Source organism: Hemicordylus capensis, chromosome 8 (genome assembly GCF_027244095.1).
Source record: "Hemicordylus capensis ecotype Gifberg chromosome 8, rHemCap1.1.pri, whole genome shotgun sequence".
NCBI classification, from domain to species: domain Eukaryota; kingdom Metazoa; phylum Chordata; class Lepidosauria; order Squamata; family Cordylidae; genus Hemicordylus; species Hemicordylus capensis.
The window spans coordinates 32414512-32434686 of NC_069664.1; the positions used below are offsets into that span (position 1 = coordinate 32414512).

General features: G+C 54.4%; 3 protein-coding genes across 8 annotated transcripts; 2 read left to right on the top strand and 1 right to left on the bottom strand.

Moving 5' to 3' along the window:
- Window positions 1-252: 252 nt before the first annotated feature.
- Window positions 253-13684, top strand: SLC37A4 (solute carrier family 37 member 4). 6 transcript variants are annotated; one of them, XM_053270092.1, is made up of 11 exons: window positions 253-534; window positions 4584-4796; window positions 5682-6176; window positions 7054-7286; window positions 8424-8667; window positions 9026-9184; window positions 9554-9639; window positions 9835-9948; window positions 11079-11144; window positions 12290-12428; window positions 12508-13684. In XM_053270092.1, exons 3-11 carry the CDS (start codon window positions 6029-6031, stop codon window positions 12672-12674), a joined length of 1356 nt encoding a protein of 451 aa, XP_053126067.1. In that variant the 5' UTR covers window positions 253-534; window positions 4584-4796; window positions 5682-6028; the 3' UTR covers window positions 12675-13684. The 6 variants fall into 6 exon arrangements, with proteins under 6 accessions (XP_053126067.1, XP_053126065.1, XP_053126066.1 ...); XM_053270090.1 differs by having other exon boundaries at window positions 4671-4796; XM_053270091.1 differs by having other exon boundaries at window positions 4671-4791.
- Window positions 13685-13843: 159 nt separating this feature from the next.
- TRAPPC4 (trafficking protein particle complex subunit 4) lies at window positions 13844-16888 on the bottom strand. Its single transcript, XM_053270105.1, has 5 exons — window positions 16614-16888; window positions 16063-16237; window positions 15835-15938; window positions 14639-14765; window positions 13844-14224 (listed from the first exon to the last, which is right to left on the bottom strand). The coding sequence occupies exons 1-5, from the start codon at window positions 16837-16839 to the stop codon at window positions 14146-14148; spliced, it is 711 nt and encodes a 236-aa protein (XP_053126080.1). The 5' UTR covers window positions 16840-16888; the 3' UTR covers window positions 13844-14145.
- On the top strand, window positions 16888-19704 carry RPS25 (ribosomal protein S25). Its single transcript, XM_053270106.1, has 5 exons — window positions 16888-17021; window positions 17120-17215; window positions 18044-18227; window positions 19426-19524; window positions 19643-19704. The coding sequence occupies exons 1-4, from the start codon at window positions 17019-17021 to the stop codon at window positions 19518-19520; spliced, it is 378 nt and encodes a 125-aa protein (XP_053126081.1). The 5' UTR covers window positions 16888-17018; the 3' UTR covers window positions 19521-19524; window positions 19643-19704.
- Window positions 19705-20175: the final 471 nt, after the last annotated feature.

Genomic DNA, 20175 nt, shown 5'->3' on the forward strand with positions numbered 1-20175 from the left:
CCCCTGTCGCCGGAACGGTTTTCAGAGGGGGTCGAGGAGCAGCTTCCGGTAGGGCCTGTCAGTTAAGTGGGCTAAAGCGAGCCTCTGTGGTCAGAGACGGTCTACCTCGGGGAGTGGCGGAGAAGCCAGCTGCCGCCGCCGCCGCTAGGTCCTGCTTGTCCTGGGAGCCTCCTGGACCCGGCCCCTGCGGGGAGGAGCAGGATGCGGCCTCCACGGTCCAGAGCAGCCCCTTCGCAACCGGGCAGCACTGGAAGTTAGGCGGCCTTCGGGGAGGAAATGCGCATGCGCTCCTACCGAGCTCGGTCAGGGCAGAGAGCCGAGCATCGAAGTCGGCTGCTCGTTAAAAAGGGGCGGGGCAGGTCTACCTTGGCAAGGTGGGAAAAGCCGTGAATGGCGAATTCCAGAGACAGGCGCGCAGTCTGTCCAATTAAAGAGGAAGATGCCTTCCTTGAGGCGGAGCTTCCAGCCGGGTGAGGGACGCTGAGGAGCCGCCGCGTTGCCTGCCGGCCGGCCTGGCTAGCCAGCTTCTGCCCGGTACGTAGGAGCCGGTGCGCTTGGCGTGGCCGGCGGTGGGGGGAGCGGCCCGCCCTGAGAGCAGACGCCCTTGAGCCCCCCCGGCCGGGCTCCTCCGAGGCGGGGCTGGGCGCGGGGACGCAGAAGGGAGCGTGCGCGTCCCGCGCCGGGCTTCCACCACGTGGCTGCAGCGCGGCGCCGACCGAGGCTCCGGGGGGGGGGGCCGGGGGGGCAGGCAGCCCCGCGGCGCCCAGTCGGCATCAGTGAGCCGGGAGTAACCTCGGCCACGTTGGCTTCAGCGGGACTCGGTCCTGACTAGCGTAGTCTGGGGCCTGGCCAGGGTTCGTCTGGCAGAGATGGCCTTTTAATCTGTTGCATGCAAAATGCGCGCAAGCTCCTGCATTTGAGTGCGCGCGCCTGTTTGGATTGCTTATTTTTATAGATAGGGTGGACTTTTTGCTGGAAAAAGGTACCTGTTGAAATCTGCTTGAGAAGAAAGACCGATCAATCCAACTACCACACACACACACACACACACACACACGAAGTGAAACCCCTAATAGTCCTGATCTCCCCATCCTACGCCAGTCTCTCTGACAAGCCCCCATGTTTAATAATGATTGCAGGCAAAAGCTGAAGGCTGATGATGCTTAGCTCTCCTCTCACCAAATGCAGCAGTTTGCTTTCTCAGGAAAGAGGCAAGTCTACATGGGGCAAGTTGGCTTTGGGTCTTTTCAGGCACGGATCGTGATAGTTCATGTCCTCCCTGCCTAAACTCTCTGCCTTTTGCCTTCTACAGCCCTGTATTGTTATGTTCATCATCATTATCATTATTATTAATTCGATTCTATACCGCCCTTCCAAAAATGGCTCAGGGCGGTTTACACAGAGAAATAATAAATAAGATGGCTCCCAGTCCCCAAAGGGCTCACATTTAAAAAACAACAACCACGATACACACCAGCAACAGTCGCTGGAGGTCCTGCGCTGGGGGTGGAGAGGGCCAGTTACTCTCCCTCTGCTAAATAAAGAGAATCGCCATGGTAAAAGGTGCCTCTTTGCCCAGTTAGCAGGGGATATGTTCATGAGAACCTGCCTCCCACAGACTTGGAAGACCAACTTTTACCATCTGGGAAAACTTAAGATGTATGAAAATACTTGTAGTTCAGAAATGTTGTGCAACTTGGCACAATGCTGTTTGCAGAAATAGGGCAGCATTTTCCTTTTAAATACTGTGGGGTTCACATTTCCTCCTTTTAGGCAGATTCAGAGAACATTCCCTGAAATTATACCGAGTAAAGGCAGAAATATTTGTTTACACCTCATGGAGAGCAGAACTGGTCTTGTGGTAACAAGCATGACTTGTCCCCTGAGCTAAGCAGGGTCCACCCTGGTTGCATATGAATGGGAGACCAGAAGGGTGAGCACAGGAAGATACTCCCCTCAGCAGGAAATGGAGCCGCTCTGGGAAGAGCATCTAGGTTCCAAGTTCCCTCCCTGGCAGCATCTCCAAGATAGGGCTGAGAGAGATTCCTGCCTGCAGCCTTGGAGAAGCCGCTGCTGCCATTCTGTGAAGACAATACTGAGCTAGATGGACCAAGGGTCTGACTCAGTATAGGGCAGCTTCCTATGTTCCTATAGATGGTCCACCTAGCTGCATCCAGTATCCAGCTGTGTTCTTGCTTGCAAGTGCCAGAGACACAGGCTGGGTGGCTGCAGTGGCCAGCAGCTCGAATGCGAGTCAGTGAGCCTCTCTCATCTCTGCAGGAGAACCTGTCCTTGACACCCCCAGAAAGAAATGGAGCTGGCTCTTCAGAAGGAGTCTGCATTCCCCAAAACCTCCCACTCTGGCCAGGGCTTCCTCCTATTTGGCAGCGGTATCACTGAGTTTTGCTAGCCTGGTCCCAGAGGTTACCTTGAGCCAGAAGAGAGTTGTCCCTAAAACAGTATGAAGCAGCTTGTTGTTTATTCCTTTTGAATCTCAAGCATTTCCCTAAAATAAACAAAACTACCTCAGTGGGTAAACATGGGACTGCAAAGGCTCCTGCCTAACGATCGGCTCCCTTATTAAACAAGATGAGAGGCTGGCTCGCTCTTCGGGATGGAAGCTTTGTTCTTGAAGGGGAATCTGTTCTCAGGAGCCCCGCAAGCGGTTCTTGCACAGGCCCCACACTGTTCCACCTGTCCGTGTTTCCTCTTCTGCACGGGATCGCTTCATGCATCATCTTGTTGACATGCAACTCTCTCTGTTGGAATATGTGTGTTTTCTGCACTGCATAGGACATCCACAGTGGAAGTAGATTTTCTGTGGAAGGTCCACTGATCAGACAGCTGGTTCATTCAAGAGATCTCTGTGCCGTAGGACATAGCATATAGGGTTGCCTGTAGGACATGCTTGGGGTGGTGTGAAAACAAAGCTGACAAAAGGTTATGGAGAAGCCTGCTGCACGCGTGTTCTGCCCTCAGCCCATTCCTCCCATTTGGCTGACTGCCCATTGCAGGCAGTTGCCCAATTATAATCTTATCTCTGTTAGTTATTCTTCCCCCAAATTCAGTGCAAAGGTTAGCTCCACTGACCTCCTCAGATTTGTATCTGGACTCATGGATGCAACAATGGCCCATGGTTCTAATATTATGTTCCAGTTACCATCCTGGGTTTGGTGGGTTGCTGTGTTCCATGCACACACTTTTTGATGTCCACTCATTTAACGATAGATTCTATTCAGATTGAATCAGGAAGGTCCCACACTGAATGAAAGTGCCCACACACCACCTTGATACTGCTGCCCAGGAAAAAAAACTCATTCTGCATGCAGAGGAAACGGAAGACTGGTGGGCTTCCCTTTGCTAATGTTGCCTGTCACGCTGTTGGGGTGAGATCTGGAATCCATTCCACAGAGCTGAAAAGAACTGGAACAGATCCCCTCACAGCATGATTATAAGAACAGCCCTGCTGGATCAGGCCCAGTTGAGGGCATACCCTGCTGTTACTCCCCTGCAACTGCTACTCAGAGGCATCCTGCCTTTGAGGCTGGAGGTGGCCCACAGCCCTCCGACTAGTAGTCAATGGTAGACCTCTCCTCCATGAAGTGATCCAAACCTCTCTTCAAGCCCTCCAGGTTGTTGGCTGTCACCACATCTTCTAGTCGAGAATTCCACAAGTTGATTATGCATTGTGTGGAAAAGTACCTCCATTTGCTGGTCCTAAATTTTCATGGGATGATCCCTGGTCTAGTGTTATGTGAGAGGGAGAAGAATTCCTCTCTCTCCATTTTCTCCACACCATGCATGATTTTATAGACCTCTATCATGTCTCCCCTCAGTTGTCTTTTTTCTAAACTAAAAAGCCCCAGGTGTTGTAGCCTTGCCTCATAAGGAAGGTGCTCTAGGCCTCTGATAATCTTGGTTGCCCTCTTCTGCACCTTTTCCAGTTCTACAATGTCCTTTTTTAGATGAAGTGACCAGAACTGTAAACAGTACACCAGGTGTGGCGACACCTTAGTTTTGTGTAAGGGCATTAGAATATTAGCAGCTTTATTTTCAGTCCCCTTCCTAAGGATCCCTAGCATGGAATTGGCCTTTTTCACAGCTGCCACACATAGAATTGACACTTTCAAAGAGCTGTCCACCACGACCCCAAGATCCCTCTCCTGGTCAGTCACGGACAGCTCAGATCCTATCAACGTATATTTGTCATGCATATTGCATGACAAAGCAAATTGATAGTCTCTGTGCACAAAATCTATCCTGTTAGAGTGGAACTCTTAACAGGAGCAGCATAACTTTTGTCAGAAGTAGCATGGGCTGGCATTTGTGCTGCCCCATGCTAGTTGTGCTGTGGGCTCTATTTGCCCCACAGGTTGCTTAACACTGACATGAAGCTGCTGTGGGAGGCCATCTGGGGATTTGGAGTGGACATCCAGCTCTGTGTCTCCTTTCATCCGATTCAGATGAGACAGCAGATATCCTGAAGTCAGCCATGGTCAGGATGAGGGTGAGCTGAAGCTCAGTCAGAGGTGGGTGGTTCCTCCGACCCAAGCAGTGGCCTTTGTCCTCCTGTTCTCAACCAGCAGGAACATGCAACATACAGCAGCTAAATAAGTGACCTGAGCTCACCAGTGTTGAGACAACTCTGCGGATTTCCTGTGTATTTCCAGGCACAATTCTCAGTGCTGGTGTGCATCTTGCAAAGCTCTTGAGGACCTGGATCTTGGAAGAACTTGCCCAGTCACTGAGGCCTTCACTGGAGGCCCTTCTCCAGAACTGCCACCCTCCGAGGTCAGGTGGGTAGCAATGGGAACAGGACCTTCTCTGTGGTGGGATCCCAGTTATGGGACTTCCTTCCTTCCTGTGCCTGATGCAGACTCTCTTGAGTGTTAGGCACTAGGTTAAACGGATTCATCTGCTTGAGCTTTTCACCGAACTGAACGTTTGTTTTTTATTTGTTTTGTTTTTATTGATACTCTTGGGTTTTACTGTGGTGCATGTGCATGCATGCAAAAAAAAATTACAAAAGGAGAACTATTTAATATCAGAAAATTTCAACTACTTCTGTAACAAGGTTAAGGAAAAGGCATACAAGAGGAAGAAATATAGATATATTTTCTATCTTCATTTTGCTGATGTTTTGATACTCTGTTTTTCTCTTAATTTGGAAGGTGCCTTGGCATAACTTTGATAAATTGAATGGTAGGGTATACGATTCTAAAATAAACTTGCTGGTCCACCCTGGAAAAGGATGGTGGTTCTTTGCATCCACACATAATACACACCCTGGAGAGTGTTGTTGCTTTACAACTTGGGAAAGGAAGTTATACCTTGGCCTCATCCAAACAATGTTTCACCAGAGCTCTTGTCAAGGAAACGTTTGCAGAGCGCTGGTGAAATGTTGCCATTGTGAAGCATGTAGGATAACATTGTGTCTCCTTACGAAAGCAAGACTCTCCTTCGAGGCTGCCTTCTGCTGAATGAATGTGGGGCTTCTTCATCCCTGGGGGGGATCGTGCTGCAGCCTTGTCCCAGGAAGGGCTGGGCTGGGTTGCCTTCCGCTTGTGCTGTGCGAGTTCAGAGGTCAGAGTGCAGCGGGAGTGAGGAAAGCCTGGCTAATCTTTCCACTCTGAAGGCGGCTGTTTATCCTAGGCCAGCTTCTCTTGTTTGTTTCACTCTAGGTGGATGGCTTTATCCTGAACGGTGTGTTCAGCCATGTTCCCTGAGTTAATGATTCTCGAGAAGGTGGCCCTGAGCTGGACGGAGAGCAAGTGAGAACTCTGTCAAAGCCCCAGCTCAGCAGAAACCCCGGCAAGTGACTGCCGCTCACAGACTTGGACAGCTGCTGATTCCCTGCCTCCCTCTCGGCACAAACGCCTCCTCCTCCTCCTCCGAGCACGTTGGTGCCAACCCTCCCCTCTGCTTGCATCTACAAGCAGGTTTGCTGCTCCTGTGCACTGGAGTTCTAAGAAGGGGGAAGATCTTCCTCTTCTTCTCCTTCCTTCAAGAGGACAACTCCGGCCTCACGATGGCAGGAAAGGGCTATGGCTATTACCGGCTGGTGATCTTCACGGCCATGTACGTTGGCTACACCCTGTACTACTTCAACAGGAAAACCTTCTCCTTTGTGATGCCTTCCATTATGGAGGAGATAGACCTTGATAAAGATGACTTGGGTAAGAGCTTCCTTTTTGGATGGAGGAGGTGTGCATGGGAGGGTCTGTGGGGCTCAGATCCGTGTGGGACTTGGAGTTTTCCTTCTCTGCTTTGATTAGAGGTTCTCTTAACATGTAGCTGTTCACTTGCCAGGGAAACTTGTTCTCACTGGAAAGAGGCCAGTTTCCAATTCTGGGACGGAGACTCAGAGAGGAGCTGCTAGCTGGGCTTCCCAGAGTGCCTGCGATTCCTTTCCTTTCCAGGAAAGGTCTCTTAAGGTTCCGTTTGTTTAGAGAAGGTACCTTTTGGCTGCATGTGGCAGGATAAGTTCAGCCCCCTAAATTAATCATGCAGCATCTCCACTGTGAAGAACTGCATCACCTTGGAATCTGGGGTTGCTGCAAATGGTGTCCTTTTCTATCACTTTGACTGTACGAGAAGATAGGTCCCTGCCCTGAGGGGCTTGCAGTCTATACACCAGCACAAAGGAAACTGCAAAGGCAGGGTGGGAAGTGGAGACGGGGTTAACAGGGAAGAAGAGTCTTTTGCTTCCATGATGCAGGCTTAGCTACAACAGGCTTCCTGTAAAGTGGTGTTTGATTCACCCACAAGCTGGTGGCAGCTGTGCTGGACCAGCCTCAGATCTGAGCAGCACGTTGTCCTCAGCTGTGCAGCCTCTGCAGTTGGCTGGTTTGGCTGGAGAGCGAGCATGGACTCCCCAGAATGCCAGCCCGGAAGCACCCTGCATGCCCCTTGGGGAGGTGTCGAATCAACAGTCCCAAGCCACGCTGCATGCCATTCAAAGACCACCTTCTGCACCCTGGCTGGTCCGGGGGCTGAGGCCTCCCTCTGGCTGTCCTGTGGTGCCATCTGCATGTGGGCTCTCGTCTGATGCAGGCCTGATCACCAGCAGCCAGTCAGCAGCCTACGCAATCAGCAAGTTCATCAGCGGAGTCCTGTCGGACCAAATGAGTGCCCGCTGGCTCTTCTCCGCTGGCCTCCTGCTTGTGGGCGTAGTCAACGTGGTCTTCTCTTGGAGCTCCACTGTGGCCGTCTTCGCTGGGCTGTGGTTCCTCAATGGGCTGGCCCAAGGTCTAGGGTGGCCCCCGTGTGGGAAAGTGCTGCGCAAGGTAAGAGCCGGCTGCTGGTTTCTGGGATGTTCCTAGCAGCAAGCCCCCAGCAGAGGGCCCTGCTGGCAGGAATCCCCTCCCTGGGGAGAGCGGTGGGGGGAGTCTGCAAAGCGTAGGCAGCAGCTGGCTCTTGAGCCTCCAGCCAGACACAGGCGAGGAGGGTCAGGTCATCTGCTGCTGGCTGGCTGGTAGCCGTGCCACTGGGAGGTCTGCAGGCCCTTCAGAGCAGCGCCCCCCCCTCCCGCCCCACTGCTGTTTCCTGGCCTGTGTCGAGACAGAAGGCCTTCCTCCATGGACAAGAGGCTCCAGTCCGTATTTCTGGTGGGGGTCAGGTTGGCAATGGTGGCGCGAATGATAAATCACAAGCCGGATCACATTGCAGTTTGAGATATTCCTGGGAAGCTGGCACCCCATTTGCCGCCAGCAGCAACTTGTCACAGCTGCCTAAAACAACGATCAAATGACGCTGAGCAAGTGAACCTTGCTTGTGGGGTGCGGGGATGCTTGGATTTCTTCTGCCCGAAGGTGAGAGTTGGGCTGGACGTTCTGCAGCCGGGAGCTGTTGTCCAGGCAACAACTGAGCAGAAAGCAAGCGCAGAGAAGGGCTGGGGTGAGGGGCGATTCTCCTCTGGGACCCTGACGGAGCCTTACGGCCCCATTTGCACCCGTGGCCCTCGGAAGCAAAAGACTGAGGGCTGTAGCTGCTCTTGGGAACAGCGAAAACCTTCCTACAGGAAGCCTGCAGGCTTCCTCAGGGGGTTGAGCTTTCTTGCAGGGCATGTAGAGGGAAACACGGGTGGCTGTGAAGATGCTGGTGGGACGGAGCCCCGCCTGGCTTCTTTGTGCAGAAGCCGCTCTTCCAAAGCTGTCTTCGAGGGGCCAGGCTGCAGACAGCCCTTTGCTTGCCTGCTGTCTTGAGTCTGCAATACTCTCTTTGGCGAGCCACCCTTCACGGGGCGGAGATCTGTGTCTCATGGCCCCAGTTTGCCTCTTAGCCATGACTGCTGCCCGCTCAAGGGCCTGTGTGTCATGAGCAGCACTGAGGCCTTGGGGTTCCTGGTTCACGTCAGTTTCCAGTATGCTGGCCACCTGGACGTGGCGGTGACTGGCACTTGCTTTTCTCTCCTTTCTGCGCAGTGGTTTGCACCTTCCCAGTTTGGGACTTGGTGGGCAGTCCTCTCCACCAGCATGAACCTGGCAGGGGGGCTGGGCCCCATTGTGGCAGCTCTGATGGCCCTGAGCTACGCCTGGCGCACCACCCTGGCTCTCTCCGGCTCCGTCTGCGTGGTTGCCTCGTTGGTGTGCCTGCTCCTCATTAAGAACGAGCCCTCCGACGTGGGACTGCCCAGCGTTGAGCCTGGGCCCAAGAAGGGGGGAAAGGGTGAGTTCCTGAGGAGGAGGACCGGCCGAAGCAGGACAGGCTGCCGAGCGTGTGTGGCCACGAAGGGCTCGCTTCCCCTCGAGCCCAGACGTTTCCTCCTCTTTGGCCTCTGCTGTCCAGTGGACTCCTGGCCTTCCCTCCGGCCAGGCGTCCCTGCCTTCCTTCGGGGAGGGGGAGAAGGTGGGGAGTCTGGAGGAGCAGGCAGCCCCGGCCACGGGAGGTGGTGGCTGAGGCTGATGAGAAATCGCCTTTCTGGGCTCCCGTGAAATCTGTCGCAGCCTGTAGCCCGGCCGAGGGTGTCTCCGAGCAGCGGCTGGGCCCGCCTGGGCTGCAGTGAGCGGTGGCCTCTTCCTTGCAGGCTCCGCGGCCGACGACAGCACCCTGGCTGAGTTGCTGCTCTCCCCCTATCTCTGGGTCCTGTCTACCGGCTACTTGGTGGTCTTTGGCGTGAAGACCTGCTGTACCGACTGGGGGCAGCTCTTCCTTATCCAGGAGAGAGGACAGTCTGCTCTTGTGGGTAGGATGCAGCAGCCTCGTGTCGCGGTTTACATTGCTGAGCAGATGCCAGTGGGAGAGACACCTCACTGGCCCTTTGAAGATGCCGCTAGAGCCGCTGGCAGTGAGAGGGTGCTTGTGAGCCAGGGGCAGTCTCCAGACTGGTGGGAACGCATCTCCGAAATGTCGTCCCCGGTCTCCCCTGCCCGCTTGGCACTGACCAGGGCAGGATGGGTGGGTCTGGTGCGGGGCTGTGTTCGGGCACTGGGCAAGGCACGATTAGGCTGGTGCAGAGGCCCCCACTCCTGAGTTCAGGGAGGAGGCCCAGTGCCCTCAGCCCGGGGGTCTTCTCCCACTCGGGCCAACGGGCTTGTATCCCCTTTCCCTGTAGGAAGTTCCTACATGAGTGCCTTGGAAGTTGGGGGTCTGCTTGGAAGCATTGCAGCTGGCTATCTCTCAGACCGAGCAGTGGCACGGGTAAGCTGGCTGGCACCCCATCTCGTGGGGCAGCAGTCCTCAAAACCTACAGAGGGAGGAGCAGTGAAGACAAGCCTCCTGCTCAGGCAGCAGCCACCGGAGCGGTTCTGTGTCAGGGAGGGGCTCAGGGAGGCACACCCAATACCGCTGGGTCCCCGCTCACTTCCCGTGGGGCTCTCCCTGTGTGTGTTGCAGGTGGGCCTGTCCATCTACGGCAACCCTCGGCACGGGCTGCTCCTTGCCATGATGGCTGGCATGTCTGCTTCCATGTACGTCTTCCGGGTCTCAGTCACAGCCAGCTCTCCCAAGGTAAGCCATGCAGGGGGGTTCATTGCCACACAGGGCAGCTCAAGCGAGGAGCCGATTGATGGCAACAGGATTTTAGAGGAGCAGGAGCAAGAGCTTGGCCCCTCCATGCATGTTTGCCCACAAGTCAGTGGCACTCTGGGTGCTCAGGGGTGCTTCCTCCCAGGGAGACATGCATCAAATTGCTGAGCCTGGCCAGGGGCGATTTCCTGCTCCCCTTGAGGAAACCCACCAAGATCATCCCAGCAGTGGCAGTTTCCACGGCAGTTTGCAGAGGCAACTCCTCCGCCCTGCAACACAGACAGACAGACAGACAGACACCCTCTTCCTAGTCCAGCCTTGGAACCAGAGGCAAAGGGTGCAGCTGGCCTTGGTGGGCAGAGGTCTTGGAGCCGCCACTGCTTGGCAGCCCCAGCCTCTCTCACCCCATTGGGAGGCAAGATTGGGGCTGGCTGTTTCGGTGGCAGTGATGGGGACAGCCCCGACCTCTTCCCAGTTCCAAGCTGGGGAGGGAGGTGGGGCTCCCCTTCCTACGCCTTCCCAGAGGGCGATCCCCATGGCAAAGGTGGCCAGTGGCCACGTGGAACCCAGAGCGGGGGGGATGGCAAAGCTGGTTGCGCCCCAAGGGGGGGGGCCTCTTTGCTCCCAGCATCACCTGCTCAGAGTAGCCCTTGAGCCCTGCGGCCTCCGGGCAAGAGGAAGGGTGGCTTTTGAAAGCTCCCCCCGCCCCCCGAGGGGTCACTTGTGCATCTGGCCCCGGTCCTGAGAGACAACACAACAGAGCCTCTGAAGCCAGGCAGAAATGCCTTCTGGACAGTGCCTCCTCTGGCCTTTTTGCAAGCACAGCCTTCCTTTGCCAGCCCTGCTCTCTACACCAGGAAGAAAGCGGCGTTCTCTCAGGCCTGAGCGCCCCGGCCAGCCAACCGCCCTTGGAGGAGGGTTGACCAAAGGGCTGGGAGTGGCTGGAGCAGGGCCTTGGCAAGCAGCAGGTCAGGCCCTCGAGAGGAGCTGGCCTGTGCCTCTCCCCCCAGCGGGGCTCCTTTTCCAGGAAGAGACTTGAAGCGGCCTTTGCATTCCCAGAGCTCTTTCTCTCTTCCAGCCTTGTTCTCATTCTCTCTTCCTTTCTCTCTCAGGAAAGCAGTGCTTGGATTCTGGCCTTCCACCCTCTTGCTAACCTCGTGGGCTTAACAGAACATGAGGTCTTTATCGCGCCTTCTCTGCTTGCCTGTTTGCTGTGCGGGGGGGCTTAGAACTGGGCCCTTGAAGGAGGAATGCCGTCACGGCCGGGGCGAAAGGAAGCCCCCTCCCTCTTCATGCTTCTGTCTTCTCTCGGCTGCACTTCATCAGTAGCCCTCCTCCTCTTTGGGCACAGAACAGGGAGGCCTGCCTGTGCAAGTAGCTGCTTGCCCTCCATTGAGGAAGGATGGAGAGGTCTTTGAGGGTGTGGGGCGGTTATTGGGGACTATTGGTGTTTGGGTTGCTCTGATGAGTGCAACTACTTAAGAGGCTTTGTCCAGTCCATTGGCTGAAGATCATGGCTCCCATAGCCAGCATGAGCAACTTCGAGCAAGCTAGCCGACTGAAAAGGCCTTGCTGAAGGATGCTGGCCAGCAGTGGGGGCTGTAGGGGGAGAAGAGCCCAGAAACCTGGGGGACACCCTCTGCTAGCAGGGCTCTGCCCAGTTCCTGGGCTCCCCCCTTGGAGCCACGTTGTAGCCAAGGGCCCCTCACCAGTGCCTTTTGGGCAGGCTTTTGGGCAAGTGGCAGTGCAGCAAGTTCTTTCTCTTCTTCCACTGACGTCACTGCATGTGTGAGCCTCGGTTCAAGCACCGATTGACACCAGCATAGTTGAGCAAGTTTCTCCCCTTTTCGATTCCATTGCTGGTGGTGACTGATGCTGTTTGTCATTAATATAGCAAACCAGTCGCAGCTCATCCTAAGGGGGGGGGGGTGGCAGGCTCCGTTTCCTGGCAGCAGCTCAGGTTGCTCTTCTCTCCTGCACCACCTGCAGGCTGTCGGTTTGTCAGGTGGAGCTGCAGTTAACTGCGTGGCTGTACCTGATGAATGGCCAGCCTGGGGGCAGCGCAGCTCTCAGACAGGGCGAGAGGAGCAACCTGAGCTGCCAGGAAGCACTGCTAACCAATCACACTTCTCACCATCCCTGGCAGAGGAACTGCACTTTCTTCTCACAAGAGGAGTCCGTGGGATTTGTTAGCGTGATCCGAGGGAGAGACCTCCCTGTAGTGCTGTGGGGTGGGGAAGGGGGTCCGGGCAGTTTGGCGTCAGAAGGCTAGGACTGCACCGCACACACACCCCCAACTTCTTTTTTGGCCTTGTTTTGTCAGCTGTGGATCCTGATACTCGGAGCGATCTTTGGATTTTGCTCTTATGGACCAATTGCACTGTTTGGAGTCATAGCCAACGAGAGTGCCCCCTCGAACCTGTGTGGAACTTCTCATGCCATCGTAGCACTCATGGCGAACGGTGAGTGACGCCCCCCGGGGGGGTGGGGAGAGGAAGGCCCCCTCCCTCTGGCTCCACTCACAGGTCCCTTTCTGTCCAGTTGGAGGGTTCCTGGCAGGGTTGCCCTTCAGCACCATCGCCAAGCACTACAGCTGGGGGACGGCCTTCTGGGTCGCCGAAGTGACCTGCGCTGCCAGCACGGTGGCCTTCTTCCTCCTGAGGAATATCCGCACCAAGATGGGACGCTTGCCAAAGAAGGTGGACTGAAGTGCAGCCGCGCTGGCTCCACCGGGGACGGGCCAGCTCCCCCAGCCCCACCAGCCCAGGAGGGCAGTGGACCGGAGGCAGAACTCAAGGCCTCGGTCCCGCCGCCTTTTGCCCAAGCCAGGCACAGCCTCCCTCTCCCACCACTCGGCTGCCCTCAGCTCGCACGCTCAGAAGCACAAGGGGGGCTGAGGCCAGTGCTCTCAGCCCGACCTGCTGGGCAGCAACAGCCCCTCCTGCTGACCCCCCTGGCAGCCCCCTTCTCCCCTCTTTCTTTAGCGTGTTAAGGGAAATAGGACTGATGCCTTCGCCAGAATGCTAGGTTCTGTGGTCAGCAACAGGCGTTTGCCCTTGTGTGTCAGCAAGTTCCACTGAGGTGCTCTTGAACTAGAGGAGACGGCTTTCTTCTGTCATCTCAGTCTTTTGACTTCAGCTGGGTGTAGCTGGAGCGCAGAGGCACTCGGGTGTAGCCAGGTATATACACAGACTAAGACATACTTAAAGCTGGAGCAGAGAATGAAGGCCACAAAAATAAACTTATTAGTACCACAAGGCCATAAGGTGCTACTGCCTCTTTTCCTCTTCACCTCAATCTTATCATCTCAGTAATGAGAAGGTCTAGCCACTAACCACAGCAGTGTTTGGGACTGTCTTGGAGAATTCTCTTGCAAAGACTGAAAGACAGGGCCCCGGGACAAAGTGAGGGGAAAGACCCTTTGCCCTCTGCCACTACCAGCAAGGAGAGGTAAGCCTGGTCCCAACTTGATAGCTCACTGCTGCATCCTGCCCTCCCTCCTCAACCTCTTCCTGCCATTCCCCTTCCCTTGTGCATCTCTGTCTTTTTAGTGTGTAAGCCTGAGGGCCCAGCTCGGGTCATCTCTTGATCACCGTGAGCTGCTTTGGGAGACAACATTTGTCTGAGCAGCGGGGTAAAAATAATCTATGACCGATTCCATGCCATGATAATTGTAACAAAGTGGTCACTGCCTGCAATAAAGGACAATGCAATCCAAGCCCAAGTTGTGCAGAGGCCTCTCTTCCTGAACAGCCTGGCTCCACTGCTCTCTCCGCTCCCCACTGGGCAGAGGCCCACAGAAGTTCACGCACACTTGGAATGCAAACAGGGGAGCTACAGAAGTCCCCATCACCCTGCCTGAAGCATCATGTGCCTCTTCTTCTTCTTTTAGGGAATACTTTATTTACACAAGTAGCATATAATCCTCTAGCCATAACTTACATTGCAACAAACGTGTACACACACACTCCAGCACTCGGGAATGGTGCAGCCATGGTGCTCCCTTCTTCTAAGCCCTCAGTCAGCCCCCCCTGCTGCCTCCAACCTCAGCAATAGGAGTCGTATCCATTATTCTGCACTCTGGAATTGCAGCCAGGCATGCCGGGGAACCTTTCTGGCAGAAGACCCAGCTCTTGTTGGAAGGAGTCCATGAGGTGGCTGAAGCAGGAGAAATCCATCCTACAATCCCGGGCCAAATGGCCCTGCTTTCTCGGCAACCTCCAGCGCAAGCTTCAAGTTCTGATCAAAGAGCTCACACCTGAAATGTTGAGAGAGAGAGAAAGAGGCCCTACAGCATCAGCATGTACTGGAGTGCATACCTTGAGCAGTAAGCCGCTTGTACTTTGAACTCCAGATTTTCCATCCCATGATCAGCCTAGGTAGGACTTTTTGTTCCAGCACATTTTTACACTTCAAGAGGCACAATCATGCCTAAAGCATCACCAGGCTCACAGGCTGTGATGCAAACCTCAACCTTTCCTGGCTGCCTATCATGGTCACATCCCCCAGGGGCCAGCGTTCCAGGCAGCCCACAAAGGAGGAGTGGGCTAAGAAATTCAGGAACGGTATGTTTGTCCCCTGCAGTGCTGATCCAGTAATGACAGAGGTGGAAAGGCTATCTAGCTTCACCCTCACGCCTCTGTGTTGAGTGAGAATGAGTGTTGATCCATACCTGATTGGCATCTCCAGGGAGTAGAAAGGATTTTTCAGAGCAAAGTCTGAATAAATCTCATAGATCTTGCGCAGAAGAGAATCTATCCCAGACTGCCGTGGGTCAGCAAGCACCACAAATTTGATCCCTGAAGACAGAACGAAGAGAGTTGGAACATGGCACACCCACAGCAATGAATGCAGCTGTCTGAAGGGACACAAGTAGAGATTTAAACTGCAAGTCTCTTCTGGGAGATGCAGGTGGTATGAGGCAAGGACTGGAGATGCCTGCAGTAGTGCTGCACTGCAAACACCGCAGTTGTCTCCAGCCAGATGATGGCTTCCCTAAAAAATTGGTGCTCACAGGCTAACTGCCCCTTTCCTGTGCACAAGGAGTGGTTTGTCTTGCTGGCCCCACCGAACAGACAGAGACAACCTTTCTTGCTGGACCAAGTTCAACTAGGTGAAATTTGAAAGCCTATTCTGCTCTTAAGAATGGCTGAGCAGTTCAAAAGCTTGTAGATGTTAAGCAACCAGGATTCACATGAAGCACTGGACAACACAAAAGATCATTCCTTCTCAATAAATAAACTGGAAGACTAGCCCTTCAGTCATTCTAGCAGGCAGTGGGGTATGCACTGGCCCGCAAGGCATTCTTTTCTCTCAAGGAGATTTAGATTGAGAGGCGAGACAGCTGCAGTTTGTGGGCATGGATCAGAGGGTCTGCTTTGCAATTAAGTGATGAAGCCAGCAAAGTGAAAGACCCTCTGTGCCTGGTCTGTGCCTATAGACGGTAGTTCCCTCCAGTTGAGAAGCTAGCTGGAGACCATGGGTCTTTGTTTTAATTTCTGTCAGCACCCAGTGGGGGATGGAATTTGGTCCTCAGATCCAAGACCCTTCTGCTGCAAGCCCCTATATTTGGGGATTCAACATCTAGTGAGCAGGCAAACGGAGGGCAATGGCCAACACACTAAAAGCCCAGCTGGGAAGTGGCAGCAGACAGCAGCTGCAGGTTTGGGTGGAGGAAAGGAGTCAGCAGATACTTCAAGCAAAGGAGCCCCGCCTTGCATGCACACAGGGATGCAGCACTAACTTCTTTGTGGCGGCGGCTACTTCAGGTGAGAACTCCAAAGCAAAAGCTAGGGAAAGGCCCATTGGCCTGCTGCCCCCTTGCTCTTGGGAGTCCCATCACCCAGGCTATCAAAAAGGGATTGGTACCTGTTAGAGTCTGGAAGCAGTGGAGCTTGAAAGTGTCTGTTTCCAGCATCTCAATGCCAGAGCTGCCCTGCTCAGGAGACAGTTGGGACCCGATCGCAAACAACCTGTATACAAAGCAGACCTAGGATGATGTGCGCCTCCGGCCAGGCTTTTGCCGCCTGGGGCGGGGGAGAGCGATGCCCCCAGCCCCTTCCCCAGATCAAGCCCCCCCCCTCCCCCGTGACTCACGAGTGGAACATGGAGGCCAGCATGAGCTTCTCATTGGACGAGAGTCGGGGGCGGCCAAAGCGGATCGACACCGGGTAGTTGACCGGGTTGCTCAGGAACTCCAGCACATCCCTCCCGTCGCCCGTGCATCGCCCGTTGACATCGATGCCGTTGATGGCAAGCACAGCATGGCCCACTGGAGAAGCGGGGAGAGGAGAGACACGCTAAGAAGGAGAAGAAGAAGAAGGCGCATTGCGCGGGGTGGGGGGCAGAGGCCGGAGGCTTTGCAGGGAGCCGCCCACCCCCTCGGCAGAGCTCCGAGAAGGGGCACTGGCGGGCGGCTAACTCAGAGGGCTAGGAGAGATTCACGGAGCAGGAGGCGGCTCTGGCGCTCACGTCCTGCTCCAGGCCGCCCCTCCGCAAAGCAGGACGCCGGGCCAGCTGGACCCGACACCGCACGGCAAGCCCCGCCTCACGGAGAAGGGGTCTACTGCTGGTAAGCAGCAGTGGAGCCCCCATGGCCAGAGGCAGTCTACCTCGGAGCTCCGCTCCGCTCCCCCCGAGCCCCTCACCGCGGATGCCGTCGCGCTGCCCGAAGGCCACGAGGACACGCTCGTCGTGCGGCCGCAGCACCAGCTCCAGCGGGAAGCTGAAGGTCTTCTCGGCCTCGGCCCGCGGCGCGTAGTGGTCCAGCTGGTAGATGAGCCCACCGGCCTTGTTCACCACGTAGACGCTGAAGATGGCCATCGCGGCTCCCGTCGCCGCCCGCCGGCTCGGGGAGGGCGGGGCCTGGGCCATGAGGAAGACCCGCCCTCCTGCCCTTGAGCTCCTCCCCTTCCGGAGCGGAGCCGGAAGTGCCGCTCCTGCACGGGGTTTCCCGGTCTGCCCGCAACGCTGCCTTCCTTTCTGGCCGGAAGTCGCCGAGGAGAAGCAGCCGCCGCCGCTCCCGCTTTGCAGGAGCTCCCCCGAATCGCGCCATGGTAGGCCCCGCGGCGGGCAACCAGCGGGCAGGGTCAGGGCGGCGGGCCTGGCTGACTGGCCTCCCGCTCCCTCCCTTCTCTGTCTCTTTCCTCCGCAGCCGCCGAAGGACGACAAAAAGAAGAAGGACGCGGGCAAGTCGGCCAAGAAGGACAAGGACCCCGTCAACAAGTCCGGCGGCAAAGCCAAGAAGAAGGTGGACGTCGCGGGCCGAGCAGGCCCTCCGCGGGCGGGCGGGCGGGCGGGTTGTGCCACGTGCCAGGAGCACGTGCTGCGTAGCTTCTGTGGCAGCCGCTCTCTTCCTCCCCAGCCCGCAAGGCAGAAACCGGCGCCATGCCTGTGAAGAGGGGAGCGGGAGAGGGCTGCAGGGTGGCCCGGAAGGCACCCCAGACGGTTGAAAGGAGGCAGCTGGCCTGTTCCAGCTCCTAAAGGCACCCCCAGTTCTCCCCCACTCGCGTGTGTAATGGTGCAGTAGAAAGCCGTCTAGGACAAAAGCCCTGAACGTCTCTAACCTGTGGAAGAGGCAGAATCTCTAATTAATGTGCCTGGAGAGAAGAGGAGGATCAGTGGTGCCTGGGAAGTGTTTCTTCCCCTTAGCCTGTCGTACCAGATAATTGTACTGCAGCTACCCCAGGTTCAGTGCTTGATGAAGCTTCCTCTTCATCCTGCCCCATCCCTAGCTGTCAACAGTCCTCAACAATTGTTCGTATTTAGGAAGGGATTTACCTACTCAAGTTCAGCATTTTCACCCTGTGGATCTGGGCATTTCACTTTCCACAGTTCCTTGTGGGCCCCAAACTTGAGTAAGTGTAGGAGCACAGCTACTGTCTGACAGTATAACTGTTTTGTCCATGACCAAACATCAAAAAATGTAGCAGGAATACAACTCTGAAGTTGTGTGAGAGAGATCTTCGGGTGGGATTTCTGATTTTTTTTTTTCCTTGACCCATTTCACAGTAAGCTCTGAACATTCTAGCATGTGGTCTCTCACAGTACTAATGGTTTTCCTCTTTCTCTCAAGTAGAAGTGGTCAAAAGGGAAAGTAAGAGACAAGTTGAACAACCTTGTCTTGTTTGACAAGGCTACTTATGATAAGCTGTGCAAAGAGGTGCCCAACTACAAGCTCATCACACCAGCTGTGGTCTCTGAAAGGCTGAAGATTCGAGGTTCCCTGGCTAGAGCTGCACTCCAGGAGCTGCTTAGCAAAGGTAAAAGCGGATCTCTGAAGCTCTGCTGCTGGGCCCCTGAAGGCAGAAGTTGAGTAGGGACTGGAGTCGCAGGTGGCTTCTCTCAGATGTTGGACATGATGTAGCATCTCATTTGATGGCACAGCATTTGCCAAATGATCTGCCTGTTCTGGATGGGGTCACACTTCCCCAGAAGGAACAGGTACACTTTTCTGGTGGTGTTTCTGGATCAGAGTCTCTCCCTGGTGTTCCAGGTTGAGGCACTGGCCAGACATGCCTTCCATCAGCTTCGGCTGATACACCAGCTGCATCCATTTCTTGAGATAAATGACCTCAGGACAGTGGTACATATGCTGATACTCTCCAGACTGGATTACAGCACTGTGCTCTATGTGGGGCTGCCTTTGTATGTAGTTTGGAAACTACAGCTGGTTCAGAATGCAGCAGCCAGGTTGGTCTCTGGGTCATCTCGGAGAGACCATATTATTCCTGTATTGAAAGACTTACACTGGCTGGGCAAAATACAAGTTCCTGGTCATTACCTATAAGACCCTAAACGGCTTGGGCACTGGGTATTTAAGAGAACGTCTTATTTGTCATGAACTCCGCCGGCCATTGAGATAATCAGCAGAGGTCCATCTGCAGTTGCCACCGGCTCATCTGCTGGCTACTTGGGGACAGGCCTTCTCTGCTGTGGCCCTTGAGCTTTGGAGTGCACTCCCTGCTGAAATAAGAGCCTCCCCATCTTTGACAACTTTAAAAAAAATCTTTAAAGACATATCTGTTCACCCAGATTTTTAATTAAATATATCATTTTAAGTTTTAACATTGTCTTAAAATATTGTTTAGAAGTTTTAAATTGTTGTAATGTGTTAACTTTTTGCTGTCATTTATTTTAACTAATGTTTCAACTTTTCTGTTATCATTTTTTCTTGTACACTGCCCAGAGACGTACATTTGGGGCAGTATAAAAATACGTTAAATGAAATAAATAAATGCTCCCCATCTTGTTTGATGGCGGAGGCAGAGGTCATCTGCAATCCTGGGACTAGCATGCTAATACAACATACAGTGATGTGAAGAGGAGGCTGCTGCTTATTTCCTGCCTGATCATTACAATGCTTACAATCAATTCTTTCCCAGATTGTTGTATGTACAGAAAGTTGGTAACTCTTCTTTCTACAGGCTTTATACTAAAATTGCACTGCTCTCCCACCAGGTCTAATCAAACTTGTATCCAAGCACAGAGCCCAGGTCATCTACACCCGCAACACCAAGGGAGGTGATGCACCCGCTGCTGGCGAAGATGCATGAAAAGGTGAGTTGCTTCAGGGCTGGCATTATTCCTCCTCACCCAATATGCTTTAGTGGAATTCAAGCAGGACATTTGCTTAATATTGAAGACCATTCTAACTGGTCATCTATTTGCATTACAGGTTCTTGAATGGTGTTGGAACTCTTCTGTATATTACTAAAAATAAAATAATTGAATTCTTAACATGTTTGTGGTGTATCGGGTGGGGCAGTTGCTGTGGAGTTCTGAGTACAAAGTTGGTATTTAACACCCAAGAAGACAAGGGAGGGTGCACTTACACCTCCCCCTGCCAGCACTAGATTCCTGTAAAAGCTTTGGGGGCAGCAGTGTACCTCCCTGCTGCCCCTTCCCCTCTTTGGCCAGAAGTACCAGGCGCATGTTGCAAGCACGTGCACATTGCAAGCACGTGCACCCCATATTTCTGGCCAAAGAGGGGAAGGTGTGGTAGGGAGGTACGCTGCTGCCGGGGAAGGGGTAAGTGCACCCTCCCCTGCCCTTAAAGTCCCACACATACACCCTGCTGAATGTTCAGACCAGTTCAGAGGCCTGTTAAGAGGGCTTCCGAACAGGTTTGTGCACATCCCTAACTACTACTACAAGACATGCCCTGCTGCCTTACAGGCCTAATGGTGAAAGCTAGGCCTCTGCCTTCCT